The following is a 13,351-nucleotide window of genomic DNA, read 5'->3' as shown; positions in this document are numbered from 1 at the left end:
TTGAATGAGAGGGATTCTCTAGTTTGATCTAATGTGCTGTTTGTGCCAATGGCAGTAGCATGGTGGCACTGGTTCTGCTCAGTGACATGGCCCTGCCTGTGGGGGAGAGGGCCCTACAGCTGCTCTGCAGATCTGGGGGCTCTCCCTCAAACTTTCTGCTCCCCAGAATCAGTTTTCCCACTGTTATTTGTGGGAAAACTTACTGATCGCTTTCCCCTTTTTGGGTGCCCCTAGAATGGGAACCCCTGGTCCAATCTTTTTGAAACTTGGGGGTTTTGTAGGGGAGAGGCCCTCGCAGCAGCCCTGCAAAATTGGGGCCTCTACCTCAAGCCCCTGTCCCCCAGCCACACTTCATTATACCCTATTTTGCCATTGACTTCAATGGCCCATAGGGAATAATGTAGGGGCACCCTCTTTGGGGGCCCACAGAATTGGACCCCTTGGTCAAATTGTTCTGAAACCTGGGAGTTTGATAGGAGAGAGTCTTCTGAAGCTTCCCTGAAAATATGGAGCCTCTACATCAAACCGCCTGCCATCCAGCCACACTTCATTATATCCTATTTTGCCATTGATTTCAATGGCCCATAGGGTATAATTGGGCACTATATTCGGGAACAGCCATATATCTGCTGAATCAGATTAGGCTCCCGAATCTGCTATTAGAAGATATACGGCCTCCCATATTTTTTAGCCCCGAATACCCCCAAATCCGATTTTTTTCCATTTGCACACCCCTAATAGCTACCCTCCTCTTTTGAGGCTTTTTGCTGAACCAGCTGTTAAAGGACCAGATCACGCTTTGGATACAGAGATCTCCTAGGCGTCCCAAGGATAAAGGACTCAGACCTCCATTTTTGCTCTACTGTGTCTGACAAACAGCTTATTCTCAAAAACTTATTCCCTGAAAGTTTTGTTGGTCTCTAATGGACTCAAATCTAACTCAAGTCTCCATGCATAACTTAGATGAATGTTTTAAAAGTGATGCATTGTATACTAGCTGTCCCTTTAATGACATCTGCTTGATGTATGTTCTGCTTTAAGCCCTTGCTGTGATGATCCATTAGCAGCACACCGTCATTCTCAGGACGAATTATTCCAATATATCATAACAACGTGGTCTCTTTGATGATTTAATAGCACCATGCATCACCAAAGCACCACTCCTATTTATTACGGTGTGGAGACCACTTACAGGAGAGCTGCAGGTTGTTGGGGTTTTTTTATAGCCTCATCCTCCATGTCAACAGCAGTTTAGACTGAAGAATGCCTCTTTTTCCTTATGCATTTTCCCCCAGTTTCTCCAAAATGGCACAGTATCCTAGCATATTGAAAACTATATATGCAAATCAAGAATTAGTAACCCCCCCCCCCCCACACACAAAATAACTTTATCATTCCAGAATAAGGTTGGGTATAAATACAGGTCACTGAGCCAAAATAGCTATTGAAACATCATGTGCTTCAGCTCTGTTCAGAAAACCAAAAGGAAGAGAACACAGATAAGGAACCACCTTTTAAATGCAAAATAACTGTGTTCTGTAAGACGCTACACTTAGGTTATATAAATAATTATATTCAAAAGGTATTCCACAATATACAATCAATTATGAATTATACACAGTGCTAGACTGACTTCTCCGTAGGTGTTATGTTAGGATAAATGAAAGTGTCCAAACAGTCAGATTCTTAAAGCAGTAGCACACAATTCTCCTTGTAGCTCAACTCTCCATCCTCAGTTGTAGACATGCTGTAGAACAATATGCATAAAAGAACGCGATTTCCAGATCTGTACGCATTTCAAGGATGGAGCCCTTCGTCAGGTAAGTAACATCATCAAAGGGCAACTCTCCCAATGAATAATTCCTGTACTCCAAAGAGTTTTTTGGAGTACAGAAGAAGAATCTTATTAAGGAGATTTTGATTCAAAATTTCCTGCTGCATAAGTCATATATTCTCAGTCTCGAGTATTATCCCTCATTCCCATCCCATCCTGTTGCGGTTCCTGGTTGCAGGTTTCTCTTCCTGCATCCCTACATTGTCTAGCCAAGCAATGCAACAGCCCCCTCTCTTCCTGCACTGTGCTGTGATGTAAGCCACCCACAATACAATCCTAAGAACACTTCCCTGGGAGGAAGCTCCACATTGAGTAGGCGTCAATAGGAATTTGTGGTAGACCTGCTTTAGGGAGTCGTACTGCCAGCTGCTTAGGCAATGTGGGGGATACGATTTGCTCCCCCTGCCCACCTGATGTTTAGCATAAGAGATTTACACATCACCCATTCTGATTGGCTGTAGTAATGTGATGCCACTTGACTATGAGATCCTTGATTGGTTAGGACTAGGGCTTTTTTGCAGCAGGAACGCAGTTCCGGCTGACTTGGCATTGGAGGTGTATGGCCTAATATTCAAATGAGTTCCTGCTGGGCTTTCCCCACAAAAATGTCCTCTGTGAAACAATGGTGACATCAGGGGGTATAGCCTAATATGCAAATGAATTCCTGCTGGGCTTTTTCTACAAAAATAAGTTCTGGTTACGACCACAGAATGTGGGAGAAGAACAAGTGGTGCAGAGAAGCAGCGGAAGAGGTAGATTGTATTGGAAGGGGGTGTTTTGTGTCCAACCTCCGCATTTCATCTTAATCTTTCTTGCAGGCAATGCTTCATCCCAGCACAAGAGCGAGATGTGACTGCTTTTAAATAGTTCTTATTGCATTTTAAAAATACTTGTCAGAAGACATGAAACTGCCCAGCATTTAGTTAGAGTTCAGTATCTCAAGAACTATTTCTCAAATGTTATGCTCAGAAAGCAAACAGACACCAGGACAGCCAATACTTTAGACATAAATGCAGTCCGAGCGCTTTCTCAAAATATTCAAGAACCAGGGTAAGCGCTTCACTGATAAAAGAAGCAAAGGGGCTAATTAAGATAAAGCGAACGAACTGTGCACGAAGAACACTGAAAGCAGGAAAGCAAACATACAAAATTACTGGTAAAAGGGAGATTCTGAGTAAACGCAATAACAAATCTTCTCTATAAAACCGCTGCATTGTCCAGTTCTTGTTGTTCCCAAAATGCAAACTGGAAGCCCCTTCCCCAAATGAAGTTTCTGGTGCAGGAAAGTACTTGCCTTGCAGCTTCTGGTTTTCCTTTTCCATCCTCAGCAGCAATATTTGCTGGAGGATGGCTTTCTGCCACAGCTCCCGCAGCTCCTTGGAGGTCCTTCTCCTCTCTTCTTTTATGGTTCTAAAGGAGCCGTCTTCACAAACGGGCTGCAGCGGTGACCTCGGGGGAAGTTCTCCCAGCTCAGGGAATTCTGAATAAGATAACAAAAACAGGATTGATGCATTTCGAAACCTCTTATGGATATTGACAAGTTTTTGAAAACTGCTCCAGAATATACTTCTGCTAAGGTGACCAGCAAGAATTTGAAGGGTTTGCTGAGGTCAGAAATTTTAAATGGAGGGCATTAGTATTAGTTTTTTGTATTGACATACTCAAATAGGGATATTGGCTGTTTATCTTATTACATACACTAACCCATCTTCCACTATATTTTAATGTATTATTTTTTTCTAATGGCAAATTATAATGATGTTCTAATCTCTTGAGATACTAATGCCCTCCATTTAAACCCACAACTAACGAAGCCAGAATGACACCCAGATTTATGGCACTTCACACCTATGACATGTCTGCTTTTTATCACCCTCCACTGTTGTTACAGCCAGTGTTTCCTCAAAGTTGAGTTAGCATGAGCTAACTCATGCCTCCTGCTCACACATTTTTGTCTTAGCTCGGGAAAAATGGCCCCAGTGAACAATAATTTATGCAGTAGCTCACAACTTTAATGCCAGCAGCTCACAAAGTAGAATTTTTGCTCACAAGACTCTGCAGCTTAGAGGGAACATTGGTTACAGCCCAGTTAACAATACTAACAAACAAACACAGACCCCAATTTGGGATTCTTTTAATCTGCTAAAAACATTCCCATGACTCTACATACCAACTCACTGCCCACTTTCTCTATATTTAAAGATGGCTTGCCATTCCAATTTTGTCTGATGAAGTCTGCTTAGAGCATACGAAAGCTGACATTCTGAATAAAGCTTAGTTGGTCTTAAAGGTGCCGCTTGTCTACCGCTTTGTTCTAGCACCATCTAGTGTACATGATAAAAGGTGGGGCTTCAAACACAGGACCATCATTTGTCTTTTTCAAGTTCTGAGTCACTGTTTTAGTAACTGGAGCGAAACGTATTGCAAATCAGCTTAACAGCAGGAATTGGTACCAGTGGTTGCAGCCAGTAATCCCAGGATATTTACAAGGCCATCTGCTGCTGTGTAGCCAACAAAAAACATCAAAACTCTTGGCTCAAGTGTGATTAACTTAGAAACCTTTTCCTTTTCATCCCCCGCCAAAATGTGGGCTTTTTCTGGTGTGATACTGGAGGAAGCTCATGGTGCTTACCTAGTGCTTGTTTTCACCAGTCTCTCTGAGAATTTCAGGGTTTGCTGATACTATTTATGGATCTTTTTGTTTATCTGTGTTTGTTTAGTGTAGGGCTGCCAACTTCCATGTAGCAGAATCCACATGGCACCTGGAGATCTCTTGCTGTTACAATTGTTCTGCAGAGGACTAAGACCAGTTCCTTTGGAGAATATGGCTACTTTGGAGGGTGGACTCTATGGCATTATATTCTACTGAGGCCCCTCCCCTCCCCAAACCTTGCTCTCCCCAGGCTCCTCCCCCCCCCAACCCAGAGCTGGCAACCCTAGTTTAGTAAACTGTTTTTATTGTTATGCATATTGGCTGTTTATCTCATTACATATACTAAACCCATCTTCCACTATATTTTAAAGTTTTTTTTTTTCTAATGGCAAACTAGAATGATGTATATATTTATGTTACATGTTAAAAGGTAAATTAGTTGGACAAGAAAAACTTCTGGGAAAGAAATGCCCTTATTTTGATCCAGGCTTATTAGCAATAGAATAATTAATAGACATTCTCACATTCTGACATGTTACTGTTTTATTGGTTTCCCACGCTAAAGCAACCCAGATCAAAGGTTTTCTGAATTTGTTAATTTTACTGTTCTGTTATTGGATTTTGACTTTGTACCGCTTTGCATTCTAAACTCCACCAGCTATATGTAGCTCTGCTTACTGTACCTCATTCCTCCTCTGAAGAAGTGTGCATGCTTACATTCTGAATAAGTATCGACTTCTGTGAGTAAAACAGTCATTACGCAACAAGACTGAATAAGCTTACATTCTGAATAAAACTTTGCTGGCTTTTAAAGGTGATACTTGACTCCTGCTTTGTTATGCATGTTGTTACTGTATCTTGCACAGAATTGTTTTTATGTTTGTAAGCTGTTTTAAGAAACCTTTTTTTTTTTTTTTAAATTGTCCTGAAAGTGAGATAACAATGTTGGGAAGTTGTGTTGGTCTGAAGGTGGGAAGTTGTGTTGGTCTGAAGCAATAGAACAAAGTCGGAGTCCAGTAGCACCTTCAAGACCAACAAAGTTTTATTTAGGACGTAAGCTTTCATATGATAAAAGCACACTTCATCAGACAATCAGACACTATCCCATACTATTGTCTGATGAAGTGTGCTTTTAGCGCATGAAAGCTTACATCCTAAATAAAACTTTATTGGTTTTAAAGGTACTACTGGACTCCAACTTTGTTCTAATGTTGAGAAAAGAATAAATAGACAAGTGCAACATGAACAGTGCAGCCAAAATGGAAGGAGGAAAAACGGCAGGAAAAAAAACCTGTAGCTGGAGTATCTGGATAAAATTACTAAGCTATTACAAATGATGTCGGTTCCTTCTCATTCTTCTCCTCTCCCAACTTCCTGCCTCATTTCTCAACTGTTTTTGTTCCTTCAGCCATGCTGCTTATGCAGCTGCACATTTTTGTGAAGGTACATGGTATTTTGGATTCAACACCACACTATGACCACAAGATAAAACACACCAGACTAAGCTACCTTTACCCCCCAACAAAAAGCTGTCATTGTGGTTTCTGAGACTATAAAAATGAAAACGTCTAAACAGGAACAAAAAAAAAAAATCAAAGCAAGCATGTTGAACCATTATGTTTAGGCTTCCTGTAAATCATCCATTACTATCATACTGAAAGTCCTGTGGGCAATCTGTTAAGCGAGAAGGCCAGTCTACACCTTGCAACTGCTGATGTAGAAATTGCTCGAGACGTAAATAGCAGCTGCTGTATTACTGTGGGTGTAATTTGCACAGGAGCTCATGGAGTAGATCTCCATCATAACCTCTATCATGCATCATGTGGGAAATTTTCATGCTACCAACAGGGATCCACGGGGGTGGCATGGGAACGCTCTATTCAGAGGGAACAACCTCAGTTGGCCATTCTCTTTCAATGTCAATTGGCCAATACACAGAATAAGAGAAGAAATCACCACATGGTGACCGAAACATGCACACTAGTCTGGATAGATGACAAGCGGGTTCAGACCAAATGTGATCTATTTGTGGGCTCTTTGATTGGCTCCATATCTGTTTCAGATATGGGGATCCTGAGCTATTAATCACAGCGTAAATTCAACTTTATAGTTATGTTACTCCAAAACACTTCCATTAAGAAATGCAATAGTAACCATATTGGCATTGATCCATAGTCTTGCTTCTGCTAATGGAAAACTTTCCTGTCGAAGAAACAAAATGTTTCTGGCCACCTAGTCCTACTGCAGCACCCCAAAATGCTGCTCCAAGGAAATGGGGGCCCTCAAGAATAGCATGATGGGCGACCTGATGATTTGCAATATGGGAGAAAATCAGCAAAACACCTCCCCACCCACTTCTACTGACAGACGTTGACTTTGAGCCCCGGCTATTGACTTGTTGCATGTTTTGCGTGAATGCAGTTTCATTGATATAAACAAAAGTTTATGCTGGTTAACTGTGAAACAGAATATGAACTGTTGATGGATGGTGACTACTTTCTTTTGAAAGACTCAAGAAAAATCCCTGAGGACTGTAGCTTGATAGCCAGACTTTTAGCAAAAGCAAAGGTTATACTGAACTGTGGAAAACTACTAGAACTTCAAAGTAGCTTTTAAAAAACACCTTTGGGATACAGTCACTATGAAGAATCTTGAGTATAAGAAGACACAAAGCTACAAGGTGCAAAATAGCAATGATTGCATAACTAATGTAGATGTATTTTGGGCGGCATAGTGGTTAGAGTGATGGAAACCAGCCACTGGGGGAAACAAGCAGAAAGAAATGAATACATAACAAATGTAGATGTATTTTGGGTGATGTAGTGGTTAGAGTGTCAGACTAAGATGTGGGAGACCAAGGTTTGAATCCCCACTCTGTCACAGAAGCTAGCTGGTTGACACTGGGCCAGTCACAAACTCTCAGCCTAACCTCTCAACACAAGGTTGTTTTAAGGGTAAAATGGAGGAGCCTTTTTGGGTCCCCCAGTGAGGTGAAAGGTGAGGTATAACTGAAGAAAATACATTAGTTTTGGGAAATGGGAAGTATCGACAGCCTTCTGCACTACAAAGCAAAACCTACAAAAGGTTAAGGGAGAATCTTTAATCTGGCAAAGGCCTTTACCATCATGCCAGCTGGGAGAATCGCATCCTTTCTGTGGTGTTGCCACTCGAAGAAATATCTGCTGTCTCCAAGAATGCCGGCGGGTCCTCACAGGGGTTTCATAGGCAGACTCTGCTTCATCAAGTTTGGGCTTGTAGTCACTAACATTGGAGAGTGAGAAAAACATTTTGTTGGACTGCTGGAATAACAATTGCAAAACTGCAGTGCACTTTGTGATCAATCAAATGGGATGAACACACAAATCCTTCAAGTATCCTCAGTAAGAATCTGTAAATAATACAAAAACTACAGAACTTCTAAAGATAATTTGTTAAAAATAACCACCACCGATAGGACACTTGAGAGAAACATAGACCCCACATGAAAATAATATTCAAGAATAATATTCAGCTCCCATGCTTCTATGACAAAACCAAGTTATGTAAGGTTTTCATATCCTGTCCTTGAACAACCTTAAATCAAGCAAGTGGCAATAGAAATCCTAAAATGCCCACCTTTTGCAGTAATCCATAACATATAACACTACTTCTTTTACGGTCAAAACATTCCCTGCCCTCCCCCATTTTCTGTGTAATAAAATGGCCTGGTAAGGGCACCACCATCTCGTAAGATCCCAAGTAATCAAGCTGTGAGGAGTTCTACAGATTCTAACTTGGTTCAGGTGGTAAGTAAACAGTAAACCATGCACTGCTGCTTTGTGAATGATCTTGTGGGGTTCTCAGATGTCTTCCCTCCTCCTCCCTCACACACGGCCATCCTTCTTGGAAAGCCATTGTGGTGCTTCTCGATATAATAACCAGGGTGAAACTACTGTGGGCAATACAGGATTGCAAGAAAGTCAGCATGACAGAGTTTGGACATAAGGATAACCAGTGGAAATAATTCATTAGCTGGCTATGTGCACAGAGGGCAATGGACTTGAGCAAGTCTACAGATTCCCTAGACTGGTTCATGCAAAGGAAGAAGAAAACGAAGATACTGGATTCATATCCCACCCTCCCACTCCGAATCTCAGAGCAGCTCACAATCTCCTTTATCTTCTTCACCCACAACAGACACCCTGTGAGGTAGGTGGGGCTGAGAGAGCTCTCACAGCAGCTGCCCTTTCAAGGACAACCTCTGCCAGAGCTATGACTGACCCAAGGCCATTCCAGTGGCGCAAGTGGAGGAGTGGGGAATCAAACCCGCTTCTCCCAGATAAGAGTCTGTGGACTTAACCGCTACACCAAACCAAGGCTTTCCATAACATGTAAACTCTGCATATGTGTATGGCCAAATTTACACATTCTTTTTTATGCTGATATGGGCCTTGGCTATTAAACCTGTGGTGCCGGCTGTTACTCCTTTAGATAAGCTCTGCTCTGCTCTCTTGCTAGTTTCCAGCTGCAATTCGACTTCCCTCATTATTTGATAAATACTTTGAACTCCCAGCAGGTGAGGACGACTTTCCCCTCAGTCTGAAATATCACAACACGGATCTCAAAATCAATTTCCGCTATGTTTCACAGCCAAAACCCAGTTATGGAAATCTACAGCTATTTATGGAGACCTCCAGCCAGGTGGTAGGAGGAGATTTCCTGGGATTACAACAGATCTCCAGGTAACAGAGATCAGTTCACCTGGAGAAAATGGCCGCTTTGGAAGTTGGACTTGATGACATTCTACTCCACTGAAGTCCCACCCCTCCCCAAATTCTGCCCTCCTCAGGCTACTTCCCCCAAAGCTCCAGATATTTCCCAGCCTGGAGCTGGCAATCGTACATCTTTTACTACAGAACTTTAGAAATTGTAAGATTCACAGTCTTTATCACATCACCTATATTATGTAAAAACACAGATGAGATTACAGTGAAATCGATTTGTATGAAATTCTAATTCTCTCTACTCTGACAACAGCAGTACAGTAAATGTCCAAATACATGACATTTTATCAGATTCCGAAACAAATATTTCTGAATCACAGATTTGCCAGCTGCAGATGCAAAAAGAGGCCCCTACCTTTTTGTGTTCCTAAAGTCAGAGGTGTTATTTTCATCTACAGGAGCCAGAAATTTTAAGAAGTTTGGCACAGAAGAGGAAGAGTGAAGCTTTTTCCGCAGAGTAGAACGGTAGAAGGTGCTGAGAGCGTAGTCAAAAGGGGGCGGTTCAGAATAAAGGGAGTACAAATATGCCAAGTAAAATTAAAAGCAAAACATAACCAAAAAACATACGTAAACACAGTGTCTATATCAAACTAACAAAAAAAATAATGCTTCTATGAGTTAAAACATATTACAAAAAATCAAAGCATAACACTAGTTTATTCTACTAGTTTTCCTTTGAAAAATCCATCTGGAGCTGCTTATATTTCTTGTTATCTAAGTGTGTTTTATACACCTTTGAAGGTCACTTCAGAGCTTTATTCCAATTAGAGCAAAGAATGTATAATCTTGTTTTCTGAAATGGGCTGTTTGTCTTGGAAAGTGGTTGTAGAAAAGGGGCGGGGGTGCCCTTGGTTCTCCATTTCCACCATCACTTGGAAAGGAACAAAGTTGTATTGATTTCATTTTAGTTGCTGTTATGTAATAGAGAGAAAATGCAGTAAGTCAATCACTTACCCCCCCCACCCCAATGCTAGACAGATAATCCACATATCGTAGTCCACTCTAATTAAGTTTGCCAAATGGAACATAACTGGAAATGAATTCAAATGTACTTATATGAACAGGTCTACTTAAATTAACAGGTCAGCTGGGTTCATATGCCAATTCCAGGCTGGGGAATTCCTGGATATTAGAGGGTGGAGTGTGAGGAGGGAGCTCAGTAGGGTATAACACCATGGAGCCCATCCTTTCACACCACCATTTTCTCCGGCAGAACTGATCACTGTGGTCTGGAGATCAACTGCAATACTGGGAGATCTCCAGGGCCCACTTGGAAGTTGGGAACTGTAGTTTACATTAAGATTTTCAAGTGAAAATACTGGATTAATGCAGTGTGATTTCTTTTCTCTACCAGCCATAAGTTAAACTGGCCATGTGAATGCTCCCTCCAATGTACACTATATCAGAATCTGAACATATGGTGAAGCCATCATATGACTATTTCAACATGCCTTCAGAGGTTGGTAGGGGTGATTCAATCTCCATTCCCTCAAGTTACATCTTATCCCTCAACAGTTATCAGCCAAATTGGTTCCTACTTCCATGTAAAATAAGGTCTACTTGAAATTTAACATGTAAAGGAAAATGTAAAGGAAAGGACATCCATGTAGAGAAAAAGCATGAAAATGGTGTATGAACTATGATAATCAGTCAAGCAGCTATCTCATGACACATGTAACAATTTACATGTGAAAGCGTTTCCTATGTAAGGCACATGATGTATCTAAAACAACCAGGAATTTACTTATGAGATGAGATGGAATTAAGGAAAATGCCATTATGCTCGAAGTTGGTTACTCACAATTTGAACCTTCTAACTTTTTTGCCGTAACAGCTGATGTCAACTTGTATCTACATAATTTACTACTGCACAAGTCACATAGGAAGATGAGTAAAAGAACAGAGACACGTATTATGGGCAAGTGAGACAGGATGGAAGCAGACCTTTATATTAATATATCGTCACTATTATAAAAAAACAAAAGCCATGTGTCAGCTTTCATGTTCTTCAGAACACTTCACCAGACTAGATGTTAAAAAGTGATAAGGGGGGAGGAGAGGAGCTCTGTGGGTCTTAAGTAACAAATCCAATGTCTGATACTTTGTTGATTTTGTTGGCATTTCGATTCCCACACAGAAAGCAGAGGCCTTTCACAACAATGGCCTACAGATTCCATTCTCCTCCACACACACCACTTTGCCTGCCTTTTTAACATCCATCCTGAGGAAGACTTATGGAGAACTCAAACACTAACACAGTGTGCCTCTTTGGCTGGATATTGCAAAGGAATTACAAGTTCCTGTTTGGGAGTATTACTGTGACCAACATGGCCACCTATTTTTTGAGTCTTCTGTGAAGTTGGAAAACAGGGGTGCAATTTAAAGCACAAAATGGGTAGGAGTGTTCAACTTTCCTCCCTGCTTCTTCCCAGTCACTTCCCTTTGAGTGATTTATTTTTATGGTTAGGTAGTTTTCACATTTTGAAACTTTTATCAAGCTTATAAATAGCCACTTGCCTGTTCATCAATGTAGAGGAATCATTTCCATGTGACCCAAGGTGGTGATGGTTTAACACAGCTTTTTTTTAAATTAGGCCCAAGGCTTTTTTGTAGCAGAAACTCCTTTGCATATTAGTCCACACCCCTCTTATGTAGCCAATCTTCCAAGAGCTTCTTATAGGGCCTACTGTGCAACAGTACTTATGCAAACAGACAGAATAGCGCCAGGAACACCATTGTTACTGTTAAATTATGTAAATTGGAATGGTTTTTAAGATAATGCTGATTTTAAAATTACTGTATAACTTTTTAATGCTGATTTAAAATTACTGTATAACTTTTTATTTGAATATGTTGTTAACCACCCTGAGCCTGCCTAGGCGGGGAGGGTGGGATATAAATAAAATTTATTATTATTATTATTATTATTATTATTATTATTATTATTATTATTATTATTATTATTATTATTATTATTATTATTATTATTATTATTAATACTGTAAGTTCTTGGATGATCAGGCTAGATCTAATATGCAACAGTTCCTGCTACAAGAAAAGCCTTGATTTGGCCACAAATGAGATATGTGGGGAAATGGCAGGTGTCTTTGAAAGGACTAGCAGTTTTTGAGAGTCTGATGGAAATGTGCTGGGATTTTTTTTTGAGGGATGCATGCTTGTAAAATCCACAGCCAACTGTACACAAGACTCTACCCCTCTCACCTCTTGGGCATAGCTTGCCTGCTGTGCTCTCCACTGGAATTATGCCTAAAATGCTTAAGGAAATTGGGCGAAGAGACCGAGGGATTAAGATGAGCTGCAGCAGGAGGAGGAGGAGCAGCAGCTGAAGACTGATCGGAAGAAGTTTCGGAGCTGCTGGCAGATGTATTCAAATTTTACAAGGGTTCCAGCAGGGAAGATTAGAAGAAAGGCAAAACAAAAACAAAACAAAGGGGGGGGGGGAGAAATATTGTGATAAATCACAGGAAATGGTAATTTAAGAAAAAGATATCACATCACTGCCTTTGCATTAAGTATGTCAGTCTGATACTAAATAATAGCATAAGAGTCAGCAGCATGGAGCATGTAAACTGGGGGCTCTGGCAGGAAGACAGGCTGGCAGGCAAACAAAACGATGAGTTAGGGCAGACAGTGTGTTATGATGCCTGACTGATTGGTGGCTCCCCATCTCTGGAAGACATCTCTGAATGGTCAGAGACCAAGACTGCCCATTCTTCCAATCATCAGGAATCAACAATAGTGACAACGCCATGCAATACTGAATCCGGCACAAGGGGGCACAGGGCACAGGGCCGGGGGGATGATTTCATAATAGAGAAAGGAGGTGCCCTAAAGATAAGTCTTGAAGATAGATAGACCCCCCCTACCCCCTGGGCTCTGAGGTCTGCTATTCAACACCTTCTCATAGTCCCAGGTCCTAAGGTCGCCCAGCTGGCTTCAACAAGGGCCAAGGCCTTTTCAGTCTGGGCCCCTACCTGATGGAATGAGCTCCCACTGGAGATCCAGGCCCTGCGGGACTTATCAAGCTTTCAAGCAGGGCCTGTAAGAAGAGCTCTTCCACCAGGCTTTCAATTAATCCAG

The 13,351-nt window shown here is 41.3% G+C and overlaps 1 protein-coding gene across 1 annotated transcript in view; it reads right to left on the bottom strand.

Moving 5' to 3' along the window:
* The window catches only part of TBC1D1 (TBC1 domain family member 1), a 138,314-nt gene that overhangs the window by 31,201 nt on the left and 93,762 nt on the right, over positions 1 to 13,351 (bottom strand). The window contains exons 12-15 of the mRNA XM_060246258.1: positions 12,473 to 12,625; positions 9,606 to 9,725; positions 7,609 to 7,748; positions 3,129 to 3,314 (exon numbers count right to left, since the gene is read on the bottom strand). Coding sequence (XP_060102241.1) covers positions 3,129 to 3,314; positions 7,609 to 7,748; positions 9,606 to 9,725; positions 12,473 to 12,625 — 599 coding nt within the window. The remainder of the gene's footprint in view (positions 1 to 3,128; positions 3,315 to 7,608; positions 7,749 to 9,605; positions 9,726 to 12,472; positions 12,626 to 13,351) is intronic.

Source organism: Heteronotia binoei, chromosome 9 (genome assembly GCF_032191835.1).
Source record: "Heteronotia binoei isolate CCM8104 ecotype False Entrance Well chromosome 9, APGP_CSIRO_Hbin_v1, whole genome shotgun sequence".
Classification (NCBI taxonomy): domain Eukaryota; kingdom Metazoa; phylum Chordata; class Lepidosauria; order Squamata; family Gekkonidae; genus Heteronotia; species Heteronotia binoei.
Note: the sequence above shows the minus strand (reverse complement) of the source record. Positions and strands in the feature narration are given on the sequence as shown.